This window comes from Sitodiplosis mosellana, unplaced genomic scaffold (genome assembly GCF_009176505.1).
Source record: "Sitodiplosis mosellana isolate CC-2019 unplaced genomic scaffold, AAFC_SMos_1.0 Smas_scaffold_6226, whole genome shotgun sequence".
Taxonomy (NCBI): domain Eukaryota; kingdom Metazoa; phylum Arthropoda; class Insecta; order Diptera; family Cecidomyiidae; genus Sitodiplosis; species Sitodiplosis mosellana.
The window spans coordinates 12,356,230-12,372,536 of record NW_022601467.1 but is presented as its reverse complement, the minus strand read 5'-3'; the positions used below and the strand labels follow the sequence as shown (position 1 = coordinate 12,372,536).

Here is a 16,307-nt window from a genome sequence, read left to right as displayed (position 1 = left end):
AAAAAACATTATAATGTACACACTTAACATCATGGAAGAAACGAATAGAGCATGTAAGGTGATGGGATTCAACACACATACCCATACCCATACACATACAAAAAAAAAATTAAGTCACTCATGCAAATCTGTAATTTTTCTCAATTGGCAATTTCAAGCGCGGCATTTTTTCCTACGTCTTCATTTCCCATTGTTATGATGCAGAAATAAGGAGGAGAAAGGGATTAATCAAGGCACCATCGCCACCCAAATCACATTGCTGTTGGGAATTAGGAAAATGTTTCTCTTGTTGAATTGCACATATAAGATTGTCAGACATGTTAATCTAAGCACAACGACAACATACATAAACTCGAGCGAATCAAGCGTGTAAAGCATCAGCCAAAGCATTAAGATTAAGACTCTCACATTTGCCTATATATGAAATGGCTGAATGAATTTCTCCTCTCCTCTCGAATATATATATGATTATATGAATGTATGAGGCCGATGGAAAAACACTTGCACGCGCACAAACATACACACGGATTCCCGTTAAAATGCATATATGATAAGAGGCGAAAGGAACACAAACACAAGCAGCATTCATTAGAACTTTCGTATAAATATCTTGTTGAAAGTTATCGTTAAGTTGAGTTAAGTTAAGCCGGAGAGCACGTTCATCTCGTCGTTTTCTCTCTCTCTGTCTCTGCCTCCGTATGTATATTTCTGTCTCTTCGCCAAGTGATCCCATTTCGGTGTCTAAATACAACGGGTTTTCTCCTCTATTGTTGTGATAAGAGCGATAAGTTTGTGAAAACCGCGTCAAACACAGCATCATACACATACAACACATTAGAGATGAAAAACCACTTTTTCTTCATCTCCATTTTCCATCATCTTCCGACAGTTGAGTTTTTTTTTCTCTCTCTTTTACTCACTCGCTCCCGTTCACTATCATTACGGCGGTATAAAGTTGCTGCCTCTCATTCGATTCGCATAATCATCAAACGAAAGGTAGATGAGACGATTGTGACGGCAAGTGAAAAGGAGAGAGAGAGAGAGAGAGAGAGACAGAGAAACGTAGGCAATTCAAATATCGTTATTGCCGTCATCATGTTATTGCACGTTGTATGCACATTGTCGGTTGAGTTCAGCGCGTCATGGTTGCTTTGTTTTTGCTTTGGCATACTATTAATCTGATCGTAGGAATCAAACGAAGAGAGCGCGATTTTCCGTTTAATTGCCTTTGCTCTAATACCAATGAATAAATAAGCATTCTCAAAAGTGGGCTGCATTAAACAGCTCTAAGGACACACTAATGCGAACACACACGGCAAACAAACACACACTCTCGCTCACACAGACACTCTCTCTCTCTCTCATACACACACACACACACACACACACACACACACTCATATATATCGCAGCCATCGTGGCACTCATTCCAAGTTTTGTACTCATTCCACTTTGGCATCTTGTACTCTCGGTGCCATTCAAATATGCTACACAGTTGAAGACATTATTTTGATTACTTGTTACGTTTTTCTGCTTATTTACAAAATTACAACACAATAGCTTCAAGTGTTTCAACGCGATATCATCTAAATATTTGATTTCTTTATAAAAATTAAACAACAAACGCAAAAAAAAACTACGACAGAAAAGTATATATGTAGGATGTACTCTAGTTTGCGTTCATCGCTTCGATAAGTCTCGCACATACTCGTTTAAAATGTGTCATCAACATAACCACTTGAGTGAATCATCGTTAACGAACAAAGAACGTGCCACTTACTTATGCCATTGCCAGCGCTAAATTTCGGGCAAATTGAATTCGTGATTTAATTACATAAATTCGAGTGGCGTTTTTTTTTCTCTCCCTTCTTTTTCATAAGTTACAACGCCACAAATTACTTATTACCATGGCTGCATATATGGTTTATCCACTGGAAGAGAAGAAAACTTACCCACAAGTTCATTCATACACATCACCTTCTGAAAGAGGTTCATGACTTATTATTGTAACATAATTGATTGAAACCATAAAATCATTTGCAATTTTGGTTACAATATCCGCATACACTTGATTTTTATTCGATTTTAAAAGAGTCCAACGATTTAAAACCGATTTAAAATTACAAAAAGAAAATCATAAAATAAGGTCTCGATTGCACTAAATAATGGTTTTCTCTGGTTCCCGTAGAAGAATTATTCTTGTTGAAGTATTTGATTATATTTATAGAGACATCGCAGTGTCGTAGTATTAATGATATGAAAAACAATTTTTTAAATCTTATGAGCTAACACAATTTTATGCTGACACATTTGCGTCCAATGTGTCAACGATGGAATCTGCTATCATCACTGAGCTTGTCGAGAAAAACGAACCGAATATTGCTCCACCCACATAGTAAATGAATAGGCCAAGGAACAAGAACCGGACAATTCTATCGACAGCGTACATTCTGCAATGGTCCCAAATAAGAGGCGGAAGAAAAAAGAAGAAGAAGAAGAAGAAGAACATGAACAATCAAATTGATTTAGTTGATTAACTCGCAAATAATGTCATTGTGTAACGTATAAAATGCGTTTTGAATATAAAATGAGATGAGGCACGTACACTTTCATGTGACGTCTTGCCGCTGGAATGGTGTCATCCGTTTCCTTTAGAATATATAGTCGGGCCGCATGAATACAGTGCTCAAAGTATTCGTACATATCGATTTCTGGAGCAAAAAGAGCAGAAAGAAAAAAAAACAAATCGAAAAATAAATGCCATTTCATTGCGTTTACTCTATCTATGTATGTAATTCTTTTCAAATGGTTAACATACGTTTATCCTCTATGGCGTATCGCTGTTCTTCGGTTTTATTTATTATCGTACGCAGATAAAGTACATTACTGTTGTCAAAGTCCCATTGGTTGTTGGCATAATATTCGAATACATCGAAACCTTTTTGGATCCGTCGCTGAACACGGCATAGTCTGAAATGATGGAAAACGTCGACATTTAATTAATTGGCCAATTATCGTCGCGCGCGCAAGGGAGAGAGAGAGAGAGCGGACGAGCGAAATATTGAGGCGAAAAAGGAGAAAAAGAAGTAAGAGTAGAAAAATGTGCTTTTCATGCATCGTTACTCACACAGGCGGATATCGAAGACAGAACAATAAGCAATCGATCAGAATAGCGGGAATCCAATGGAATAGTATACAGCAGATGTTATGATGTAAGCGACTGCTCTTCATCGATCCGCCTGGATACCAAACGACTCCGTTTAAGGGTAATTTGTTACATATTATCCAACGACCACAATCAATCAATTCCTTCCAAGAAACTTTGATTTCAGCCGAGCTCACTAAATGATAAACACGACGGCTAAAATCTCTGTATTGTTGATGATGATCAGAAACGAAAACCCACCGATTAAATTGCGATTTATTTATATACATATATATGAAAAATATGTGTGTCGTATCGACACAGTGCATGTGTGTATGTGTGGGAAAAAATGAAATTACTTGTTGTAGACAAAGTTCCAAGACGAAACCATTATTCCATTAACGGCATAATCGACAGGCAAGTAATCACCGTAGCTACTTGAATTACAGTACATCGAACGAAGTACACCTTTGCCAGCGCCAATTAACAAACCCGTTGGTCCGTTAATATTGTCTGTCCAGCCGGGTATCGGTTCATATCGAATTGGAATCACAATCGATGGTCGCATTATAACGGCTGGCATTTCATCCATTTGTTCGACAACCAACGCTTCCGACAGACACTTTGTAAACGCATACGTATTTGGGAAATTGCCCAGAATCCTACACATAAAAACATGTAATGAATACTTGTTTATCGAAAGCTGAAAATTAAAATAGACAATGAATAAATAAGCACACGTACTGCCTGGTCATTGCATGCACAACTTCCTCGTCAAGCCATTCAATCGATTTAATGATACGATGCGGATCAGCTGGTGCTGGATACGGTTTTTCCATAAGCAATCTTTCATTCAGGTGACAGTATGACGTCGACACATAGCAAAATAGCTGCAAAACATCAATTATTGATAAATTATGCAAAAAGAGAGCCGACAAGAAAGATAGTGCTTTAAAGCATCATCACCACCACCACCACCATCATCAACAGCAACAACAACATCAAATGAAAAGAGTAAACTCAATTTATGCTTACGGCCAATTTCTTGAATGTTTTGCTCAGTTCGAGCATCAGTTTGGTGCCTCGGGTGTTGAGCAAAACAGCACGCTTCAACGTTTCATCGAATCGCACCGTTGCAGCGCAATGATAAACAATTGACACATTTTCGGCTAACAATTTTCGGTCGTCGTCTGAAATGCCCAAATCAGGTAAAGAACAATCACCGGAAATCACATGACATTGATTAATGATCGTGTCCAGTCCTCGTGTTTCCTTCAATCCGTCAAAGAGCTGAAAAATGAAAATTCAAACATACATCGTTTTAGCACTACGAATGATCCATCGCATCGTCTAACTCTATTCACGAGAAAACACCAAATACTTTTGAAGTCGTTTTTTGTTTGTTTGTTTGCTTTCTGCCATGAAAATATCGTGCTCCTCTGCACAGATTTCAATTTTCGTATCGAATACTCGAATCATATTCAATGTAAGCAAGGTAACAAAATCAGATAATGGATCTAAAATAGCAAAAGCAATAAGGTTCATAGTTTCTTCAACAAAGAGATCACCTACGAAACTTTTTGAAAAAAATGTATTGTTCGATTGGATTTAAGATTGAATTGATGTGGAATTTGGCTATACTCGTTTTCTTGTTTTTTTTTTTATTCAAATCACGGTTATATTAATTTTTAAGTTATTTGCGGACTTGATTTGAAAGCACGTAGCCAAAATTGCAGCTGTGACAATTTGAACAAAAAAAATGCGCGTGGTATGGTCTGCGGTAAAATGAATCCAAACAATAACAAAAAAATATCCGTTTCGCACAAAAACAGCTCAGACAGACAGCAACAAGGCGATTTCAATATGAAAATTGGTCTCGACCATTGAACGAGACATTATTAGATATCAATTAATATGTATAATTTAATGAATAATGGCCTTCTTCACATCGGCTCTCAGTCAATTTCGATTCGATTATGAAATGGGCACACACACACCAACTGAGCACCAACAACTGACGGTCGGCTGTCATCGTTTACGATGCTGATGCTCATTGAAATTTCTCGTCTAACATTCATAGCAATTAAAAACATTGATAATACAAATTGGCCTTGGATTATTAGATCACTGCCAGCGAGACCGTGAGCGCGCTCAGGTCAAATGAGCGAGCGATATGCTGAAAGAGCAGTTATAAAATGAAGTATGAATTGCAACCGAACCGAAAATTTATTGGCCACACGGTGCGAAATTTGACACATATCACAATCTGTTAATGTGAACAAAACGTTGAAAACTAATACCCCAACGTCATCGACGCCAACAATGACACGGCACTTAGCCACCTTTCTTCATTCCATTTAATTCATTTACATGGACACTGATTTAGCGTTCCCTTTTAAATTTTTCGGATGAAATTGATCATTTTATTATGATAATCATTCGAATTTGTCTAAATCAAATGGATTTTTGGCGAGATGTAAAGAAGCGAATATTCTGCAATGTTCAATGTTTTTTTTGTTCATTTGTGAAGAACCGAGAGGAAAGAGAATCAAAATCAAAAATATAACTTCACAGCAGCACAAACTGAACCGCAACCAAATATTCGTGGATGTCATAATATTCAGCTACCTACCACATTGCTAAAGATGTCTCCCAGTCGGTCACATGGTTCTCTACCTCTCTTCGGGCGAACGAGCAAATAAAGTTTTTCTATTTCTGGACAAGTTCTACAAAAATGGAATGAATAAGCGGAAAAATTACGAAAAGAAGCAATGCGGCAAAGAAAAAAAAGAATATTAACTTGCGGAATGTGGACTGGCACATTCATTCGGGTGATTTGAACAACTTAAATATGCACATGACATGGTCACCGCGCACCGCATGACGCGGTACATGAAAAACAAAAAATTACCTCAAAAATTTTTCAATTAAAACTTTTCCCAAGAATCCAGTTCCACCTGTTATGAGAATGCTGCGATTTGCATACATTTTTCGCACACGATCCTCTTCAACGCTGTCGAGCGTCTCGAATTTTGCTGTGTGTTCAGCCATTTCGTTTTCTTCTTTTTTCCTCCTTCTCTCTCACTGTCTCTCTGCCTCTCTCTCTCTCTTTCTCTCTCGTTCGTGTCGCTTATTGTTTTCTTTTTTTGTTGATTTACTTCACTTTATTTCGGCTGTCTGTCAATCTGGCAATGAGAAAGAAATTTTCATTTCATTTTATTGCAATTAAATTGGTCATAGCACACTTGAAAAAAAAATTAACCCAACAAAATGTCATTCATGTTCATTGATGGTCACCACACATTGTCAAAGTTGACAACATATTAAAACACTAAATCACGCAATTCAAGGCCAACATTTAATATAGTTGTTAATTTTATGCGTGAGACATCATAAAACGTCACATACGCAGAAAAGAAAAGCAATAGATACAATTGTTTTTTAAACTGAAGCAACCGAGAAACGACCGTACCGATTCATTGAAGCGAAACTACTTTTATGGTCGTTTTGGTAACACTTAAACATATTTAATATTTCGATTTCAATATCATATAAAAACAACAGTAGTGAAACGCATAAAAAGTGAAAAGAGTAATATTCCTCGATTGAAAAATATTTTTTCGGTTACAAAATTTCGGTTTGTTATTTCGTTTTCCTATTCATTTTATTACTCGCTGCTGCTTGGCTATACGGTGGGAATGTCAATGCGATGTGGTTTCGACTTCTTTTGAAAAAAAGTAATTAGGTGGAAAATTTGCTACAATGTCGTCACACAACCATCAAATGGTGCTCTTGTTATTACTGTTTGCTATTGCAATTTCAATGCGTAGACGTACTTTTCATTAGATTGCCATGGGTTTTGATGAGAGTGTATGTGTGCGCGTGTGTTTCGGTTCTTATGGTTGGCTTCTTTGTTTTACGAACTGGTTAATTGACCGGGCCAGACACTGTATACTGTCTTTGGCGATTGCGTCTCCGATATTAATATGTTTGCTAACGGAATTTATCGAAATTGAAGCATATTTTTACATGGCAAAATATTTGTAAATATCCCACCAAACCGTTGAAAAGGGCTATGAAATGAGACCATTTCGGCCAAGCGCGGCACAGCAATGAGAAGCAAGAGAAAGAGAGAGAGAGAGAGTAAAGCCCGGCAAACGAGCTGTAATTAATTTAAAAGAACGAATGAGACGGCCACAATAACAACATATGCAACGCAATTGAATTTCCTCGGTGAATGTAATTCATTCCATTCAGCAAACCGTTGAATGGTAAATCTTTTTTTATTGTTGTTGTTCAAACCAAAACCACATACGCGCGGTACAACGAATGTGAACCAGAGAAAAAAGTGCACGATACTTAAACCAGAAAATGAAATTTACAAAGAAAAAAAAATCGAAAGTGATGTTGTAATATGATGAAATATAAATTGTGCGGTAGCACAATGATGTGATTTCACTTGTAACACGATGCATGAATGAGTTCAGCAAAACATCGAATTAACGACATTTTGTTAATTTTTGTACCCGAAAGTAAAAAATAAATTGAAGAAGATAAACGATCCGACCAATGCACTGGAAATAATGAAGATATTTATTCTTTGATTTAACGGTTGCGATTACATTAAATCAATCTTTGTCGTAATTGCGATTAATCAAACATTAAATGCAAAATATTCACTAGATCATAACCTTTTGTTTCTAATCAATTAAATTGCACATTTTCTGTTTTGTGTGTCGGTGAATAGCACCGAACGGATGCTATGAATGTGCAATGTGCATTATTCATTTTGCCGGATTTCATCATAATCATGCACCTAAATGGTTAAATGGTATTCTCTATGAATTTATCGTTCACCGCACCGCTCCATATACTAGTTTTTAGACAATAATCGCGCTCGTACATGTGTGAGCGTGTATGTGTTCATTGATCGATTTTTAAGTGAAACATTGTGAAATGCGTGTGAATGCATGGAATCCATCGGAACGAAGACACAGACGAATAAGAATATGGTGTTTTGTTGTATGTTTACGTGTGGATGTGTATGAGCTCCGAGACCCCCGTTTTGGATTGGCACATTTTTTCGCATCATTGCCGTCTATGTCAAAATACATGCAATACTTCTGCACCATGTTTACCATTAAAAGACTTCATGCATTTATGGTTTGGCTGGTGTTTTGCTACCTTTTTCTTTTTCTTCTGATTATTTTTTCGCCTTTTGCTTTTGCTGCTACCACTACTGCTGGTGCTAGTGCCTGCTTTTTTTTTCGGTTGATGTGTTGTTTGGCTTTTACAATTGATCATGTAATCGACATAAAACACGTACGAAAAGTGGAGTGCTTGCGAGTGCATTAAATGCCGAATGCAGACGAAACGCGCGAGCGTTCAATGCACGTGTGCTGCACAGAGAACAGCAAACGCTAGTGAATAGTTACCGTTTAATTTCGGCATGAGTGTGTTAGTGTGTTAGTGTGTGCCGTGTGCAGCGTACTAATGCATTTTCTGCCGCCCAGGTCTTGCAATTTCAGCTATTAATTTAGCCAACATGTGACTTTTGTACATTCGAAAAAAAACACAACAACAACAACACACACACACGAACTAATCGCATCTGGCTTTATTTCGCTTGTTTGAAAGTAATTGAATTGATTGCCCAACCGAAATACTCGTTTGGTCAAATAGCGACGACGATCGCACCGGGAAATTGCTAGATTTAACTAGAAAAATTGCTTAAGTCAAATCGAATATTTAACATGTGTTGACTTTGTCGCCTTTCGCGTGAACTAAAAACATTGACGTTGGAAATATGGAAGAAAAAGAAAATTAGTTTTTTTTTATATCCTTGTCAAAAACAAAAGATTTCGTTTCTTCGGTTAATGTTAATCATACGAACACGATTGCCTGTAAACCGCCAAATGTCACTGGCGACATTTATTTGAAAATATTTTGCTACGCAAAATTTGCAGCACACACACACACTTAACCCGACGAATTCCACGAAAAAAAACACGTTTTGTTTAGTCGGTGCGTTAACTTATCTGCCGCCGCCTCCTATTTTGTTTACGAAAACACATCAACTTTGCATAAATTAAATGGACGCTAACCGCAACCGGTAATCAAACCATCTCAAAATAAACAATGAATGAACTTTCAACGCTAGACAACTGTATCAATACATTTTTATCAAATTATTCTGCACGATGCAATATAATGAAAATAGAACGAATTGACATAAACGAAAATGTTCCATTCATTAAAATTCGCTCCCGCGACACATACACACACAAATGAAACAGAAAAACAGAAGAATGCTTAATAAAATTGCTGATTTGCGTAATAGACTTGCGATGTCTCGTGTCAAGTAATTACGATTAAATTCTAAATACTGTGGTTTATTTATAAGATCAGGTAAATTTAGCTGGTTAAATACGTAAACAAATTGTGTGCAAAATAACAAGTAATTTCAGCAATGTTTGCAACGTGTGTGTTTTTTGTTTTGCAAAAACCATTGGGTTTTCACGAACATTGGTCAGATTACAAGCTACGTAATTGGAAATTTGTTCAATTGATTTTCACACCGCTAATTTTAATAAATCAAATGTAAATTGATATTCATTCAATTGAACTTTCACTTTTAATTATTTTTTTTTTTATTTCGTTTGTGTTAAAATGTAGCAAAATTTATTCGATTTTAAATTCAAATTACTCAATTCCAGTCCATACAATGGATTTTATTATAGAGCGCATGTCTAATTCGTTATTGACGTCAGGTGATTGATTGTGCTATCATCATATGAAAGAGGTCGAATAAAATCAAAGAATCACTGAGCGAAAATGACAAACATAACATCGGAATTAGGAATCATTGTTTTTAAATAAATAGATAAAATAATTACATATATTTTGATCAAATAGCTTCTCGAAGGTAAATGAAATCGGTTGAACTTCCAGAGAGAATGATTGGATTTTTTCCCGCTTGTGTTTCTTTTATCCAATGTAAAAAAAAAACAAGAGAAACCAAAAATAAATGCAACGAATTCTATCAAACACCGCACGAGCACAGAATTTCAACGGTAAGACGAGAACAGCGATGCACACGCGCAACTCACTATATACTGTTTACAATAAATTCTCTGCACGAATTTCGATTAATAATAATGAATTGGCTGCAAACGATTCGGTCGTTGGTTTGTATATGCGCTAAGGCTGGAAACAACAATAAGACTGAGGTGTCTAACAAAAATCCAACGTGGGTATATGGCAGACGCAATGTATTTTACAACGAGTGAAACGTTTCTCGTTTCTTTTCATTTTGTCTTTTTTAATTTTTCGTTGTTGATACGTTGTGTCTGTGTGATTGCTGGCGTTGCTGCCGTTTTATTATATTCATTGCACACAATCTTCCGCACGAAACACTGGAACGTACCTTATTGTATTTGATGTTGATTTCGTTAACACGATTTATACCAATGTGTGTACGGTGCGTATATATTTCTTACGATGTCTTGAACCACATTCTTCTTTGCTTCTTTTGTCTTGCTTCGGTTGGTCGCTTGATTTTCGTTTTCAGGCCTGCCGCGCCGCTACATTTTACCAATTGATCTTATACATATTGTGTTCGCGCGCTACTGGAACTGGGACAACACACACGATTTTTCATTTAATAAAAAATCGACAGCATGCACATTATTCTTCTCATACCGATTAAACTGATGGTTTGACGTTTCTTGAGTCAAGTTCCCGCAATAGATCGAACACACGTTCAAATTGTCTTGGCTTATTGAAAGACATTATTGATTTTTTGACTCGTGGATTGCATTTGAATTTTTATCAAATCGCGTTCATATGAAGAACACGGTGATGCCGGCAAAATTCATTTGTGTGTATGCACGAGCCCCGTTCTCTCATCTTGTGCCATCAACTTATCACATGCAATTTATTTGAATGTTTTCTTTGTTTTGACATAATCGTTTGTTCGCTTGTTATTTGATTCGTGCAATAAACACATGTTAATGCTGAGGAGTGCTGAACTGAATAACGACAGTTAAACACACATGCGATCTCACTCTTACTCTCACTCTCTCACACATACACACACACACCCGTTCACTCACTCTCCGCGAACAGATGAAATGGGGAAATACAAAAACCAAACTGGTTGCATCAAACAGACATGCAATTTAATTTGAAATGACAACAACAAAGCGTTTTACTCTAGCACGGTTCTTTTTTTGCTCTTTTTGCCACAAGGCAACCTTGAAATCACACAAATCATTTACTATATCTGAACAAACAAAGAAAAATGATATGGCATGGTTGAATGTCCTCTTAAGAGTAAATTATGTGCATGCATTGAGTTACTGTCCGCCGTCGCGTCCAATCGTATTGGCCGCAACATTTTTGGCCGTGTCATTTCATCACATTTGTGTTCGAATGTGTTAGTTTGTGTTGAAGAAAACCAATACTTTATCATAATTGATGAGAATGAATATTCAATGAATGTGCCGTTCATTTCAATGCATAGCACACAGATTTGATGGTGCTGAAATGAGTGGAACGCGTGTACAGTGACTATGCTGCGAAATATTACCGGGTCTATCGTTTTTCCGGTTGAAACGAGATGTGTATACGTACATTCGAATGACTGCTCCTTTTCCACCACCACCACCACCAACAACAGCAACAACATCCCAAAATTCAATAAAATTCTCTCATCAGAATCAAGTGTTTGCCGTTGCTCGCTTCTATCAGTTTGTTGGCATACAAGTGTACCTACGACGTATACGTATGCTTCGACACCGTTTCGAATTAATCCATGTATTTTGCTTTCGCAAAACACTTGAGCATATGGAAATTGTGAATAAAATTTATTTCTTAAATTTGTTTGGTAAATATTCAAGCAGATTTGTATGCCACATTTTCTCTTGTACACGATCTGATTTTGCTTACACAGAGAGAGAGGGAGGCAGAGAGAGAGAGAGTGGGATAGAGATTCTATGGAATCTCTGTTCGTAACGAAGGTAGGGAGAAAGGGACAGATAAAAAGAGGTCTCATGAGCGTTCAACACGGGAATCAAATCATCTCGTTTACTTACACGGATTTTATGTGTTTCGGTGTACTCTGTACTGGCACATAATAACACTCATTTTGAATATTTAAATTATGTGCAAAGCGGTAAGCAATGCAAAAAAATGTGATGCGTTTGAAGCGTTCACACAACACGTTCTCATTATTTTCGGATAAATGCGTGTATGTGTGGGTAGATGTGTGTGTGCGTGTGTTCGGTGATGGGGAGCACTATGTGATTATGCGATGCTATCCAAAACGTTCATTTGATGTGCATATAAATAAATGCATAGTATGAATGACTGTTTGTTTATAGTTAGAAAAAAAGATTGGGGATGAAAATTGAGCGGGAGAGTGAGCGGTATGCGCCCGATTATCAACAGCACAAAACATGGCCCAGTCCATCACATTGGCTTCATCACACAGATCGTCAGATTCATGGCATAGCTATAGCATTCTTGAGCATTTGTCGACTTATGCTTAATTCGAATGATGCGTTGGCCCCTACAAATTAATACCGAAAAGTGCTGCCACAAAATACATATCGTTTGTTATTCCCTGGCCAAAATAAAACGATATGAAGGCATTTTAGGACCGTGTGCGTACACATGTGATGCGAACGCAATGGGATTTTTAACACTCAAGCGGAAGCATTGGGTGTCAGCTTGTGAATATGGCATATAAATATAAGTCGAATTTGTCGAAATTATGGGCACACATTCACACATACACACATAGTCGCGGATACAAATTGCTGACAATTTAACATTGTTCGGATTTCAGTCCAACACAAACAGACGAACGAATGAGCGCACGTACAGCACACCCGAAAACCAATGCTTGGTTTGAATTGATTTCATCGTTTGCATGCCACCCCATCATCGGCCAATTCAATTACTGTGAAAAGGGTTCGTCGATGTTTTGATTATCATTTGCCTAAGCCTGTTTCTGTTTCATGGGTGCTAAATCATTTGCGCGACTTTAAAATTGAATAAGTATCAACATTTTATAGCTGTTTAGTGTTTCATCCCCCACCGAATTGCGTTCAATTGAGTGTAAGGAATGGAGGCAGGGAGATGGAGATGAAGAGAGAAAATCCCATTTGGCAAAGTAGTTTAGCGTTAATGCTTGTTTGTGGGTTAATTTGTATGTATATTTGTTTGGAAAGCGTTCAAAATTCGAATACAATAATAAGCTTGCCTTTTTCCAAGGCAATTATCAATTTTAATATAATTTCAATTTGGCATACGGTCCTCCAATCATTCCAGTCGCGCTCCGTTCATTCAAATGAATTGGCATAACAAATGTCGTATATTTATTTGTAATTGTTAACCGAATCAATACACAATATCGTTGGCTTCTGTACGATTTCAAATGTATACAGGAAAAATCAGCGAGAGTCTTCCGTTGCTCGTTTATTTGAACCTTTTTTTTAATACTTCGATGTAGCATTTATAATCTCAATAGACTATTTATCATACATTGTAATATTCGATGAGTGCCACTGAAAAAATATTTATACTCATTTAGTGAGTGAGACGCATGCAGATGAGATGAAGCAAAGCGAAAGGGAAGCGCGCAACTAGAACATAGAGTCAATGGGGTGTTTGTGTTTGTGTTTGTGTTTGTGTCCGTATTCTAACGACGGAGTGACGAAATGTATGTGCGCTATATCGTTCGTTCGTATGAAGTGTTGCCCGCTTCTCTTTCGCTTTGCTTCATCTCATCCGCGTGCGTCTCACGCACTAAATAAGTATGAATATTTGTTCAGTGGCACTCACCGAATATTACAATGTATGCTATGCTATTTATACAGTATATACTGGACAAATGAATGGATATTTTCGATAAATGGCCCTCCAATGTGGAATCCGATTGCGATATTCAATGTGAAACATGATAAAAACCATTTTATGTACATATTTTACAAAGAAATCGCTTCAAATGTTGAATATCGTAATATCAGCTATTCAATATTCATGTTGGCAACGAAACGCTACTGAATTTGGGGCAATATTTCATTCTGATTCTCTAAACGACAATTAATAAATCAGCGATTATTTGGCCGCCAAGAAAGCACGAAACACGAAATGCGCTTCAAAAGATATCAATTATTCCATGGAATTTCCTTATTCTCTTTTTTCTCTCCCTCTCTCTCTCTCTGTGTGTTTTTATTTCCTTTTCTTTTACTTCTTCAACAGAGATGACGGATATATTTGGTGCGCTTCATTCAATTGTGATTTTTTTTTTTCGCATGCTTTTCCCACTCTCTCGTCGTGTATGCCCATTTTTATATCGGAATATAATGGAGCGGTTGCTGGAATGTAGCGCATTGTTTGAGTTCGTTCGACGCTGTTGAATAAAATTTCATAAGCGATTGGCATGAATGGCATACGGGTGACACAGGGAATAGTCGTGCAAAACCGAAAAACACCGGTTTTGAAAGCCAATGTGAGCGATTGAGAAAGATAGAGAAACAGAACGTGATAGAAAGATAGAGGGAGCAAGCTTGAGGAAAATCTCTCAATACTGCCACCGCCGCCGACGCCGTCGTCGACGACGAACAACCTACAAACAGTCATCAATCTTCTTTTTAAATACAATTTATTATTTTTTTCCCTCTCTTGGTTTTTGGTTGTAAATAAACAGAAATTGCTAAAGGAAATACTGTGGGAAAGAGACAGAGCACTTGTATATTTGATGTGACATACCAAAATACACACACACACACACACACACATACCGGGAGTGAGAGTGAGCCTCTTACATGGCAGCAGTTAAGGATGAATCGTTTTTGGTGGTGACTTTAAATGAAAACAACTCAAGAAAATAAATCTGCTGCAAGCGATTTAGCTTGATTTCGGTGTGCGCAATTTTTGGTATTACTTGGCACGACCAACGAATATATGTGGGGCACAAAGATTTCGATCGGCAAAAAACACTCGGTTGCGCTGCCGTATGATCAAAACCGCAGCTTATTTGATTTATCACCGTTGATATTCTATCGCGAATATATCTAAATGAATATTCATCGGGCTTGAACGCTACCTAATCCTCACTGTATCTCACACAAAACATACATCAACGCTTCTGCACTCTCAACGGGCATACGAAAAACCTACAATGTAGGACCGTGCGTCTCCACTCTCTCATTCTCGAACATTTTCATCGCAATTCCAGCGCTCTTCATCTCTTTTATTCACCATGCGCCTGTGTGTTTGCACGCTTTTGTGTTACTGCACGAACTCGCAACCAGTCAGAAATTGTTTCGTAAAAATAGCAAATAACGCGTCAGCAAATATAAGAACAGAACAAATGAAATACACAAAACTACAAACACAATACACAGCAAACGAGAATAACCAGAAACGTAACAGTAATATGACCATTTCTGAAACACGTAATTCGTACAGTCAAAACCAATGATTATTTACAAAACATTTAATTAAACAAATGACACTCACAAGTCTATTATGTCCATTCTTGAGCGCTCTATTGGCGTATAAAATTCACAAACATTTGCACCATTTGTTCAGTGGCCAATGACAAAGTACAAACGCCACACAAGGCTGTTATTGCTGGTGCTGCTACTGCTACTGCTATTAATGCTGCGTGTTTGGTTCAATGGTGTTGTATTTTGGTGCTTTTGGTCGGAATGTTTGCTGTTGGGTTGGTCGGTTATGCATGCGAAAACTGCGTCATGTTTTACTGCGAAAAGGCGAAGCCGAGATAATATCTTGATAACCGCATATATATTTCCATTTCAATATTACTCTTTTGATACCATTTACTGTGAAAATTTCAGTTGAAAAACTCTCGCTACACTGTGCGTTTCTCTTTTCCTCCATCCATTTTAGCCTGGTTGCCGTTGACCACTTCACTCTTTCACTCATCTTATGTGTTTATGGTGGAGGGCAAAAGGCGCTAAGAAAAGAATGAAGCCAAATGGAAAACATCAGTCAGCTTTTAACTAACCCATTTCCCATTTTCATTTTCGGCCATTTCCTTTAGAAGCTAATTTTCTGCAAACGCGATTTTCATTGACTCTCTCTCTCTCTCTCTCTCTCTCTCTCTCTCTCTCTCTCTCTCTACAGA

At 37.4% G+C, this 16,307-nt stretch overlaps 2 protein-coding genes across 7 annotated transcripts in view; one reads left to right on the top strand and one right to left on the bottom strand.

Moving 5' to 3' along the window:
• The window catches only part of LOC129578019 (uncharacterized), a 247,842-nt gene that overhangs the window by 51,051 nt on the left and 180,484 nt on the right, over positions 1–16,307 (top strand). The gene's annotated exons all lie outside the window — the stretch shown is intronic.
• On the bottom strand, positions 2,044–10,439 carry LOC129578012 (putative fatty acyl-CoA reductase CG5065). Of its 5 annotated transcripts, none has more exons than XM_055466042.1 (11): positions 10,255–10,397; positions 10,042–10,129; positions 6,057–6,330; positions 5,778–5,871; positions 4,181–4,435; positions 3,890–4,035; positions 3,505–3,807; positions 3,128–3,370; positions 2,819–2,970; positions 2,606–2,711; positions 2,044–2,450 (listed from the first exon to the last, which is right to left on the bottom strand). In XM_055466042.1, the coding sequence occupies exons 3-11, from the start codon at positions 6,194–6,196 to the stop codon at positions 2,297–2,299; spliced, it is 1,593 nt and encodes a 530-aa protein (XP_055322017.1). In that variant the 5' UTR covers positions 6,197–6,330; positions 10,042–10,129; positions 10,255–10,397; the 3' UTR covers positions 2,044–2,296. The 5 variants fall into 5 exon arrangements, with proteins under 5 accessions (XP_055322017.1, XP_055322020.1, XP_055322016.1 ...); XM_055466045.1 differs by having other exon boundaries at positions 6,057–6,322; XM_055466041.1 differs by having other exon boundaries at positions 10,042–10,439.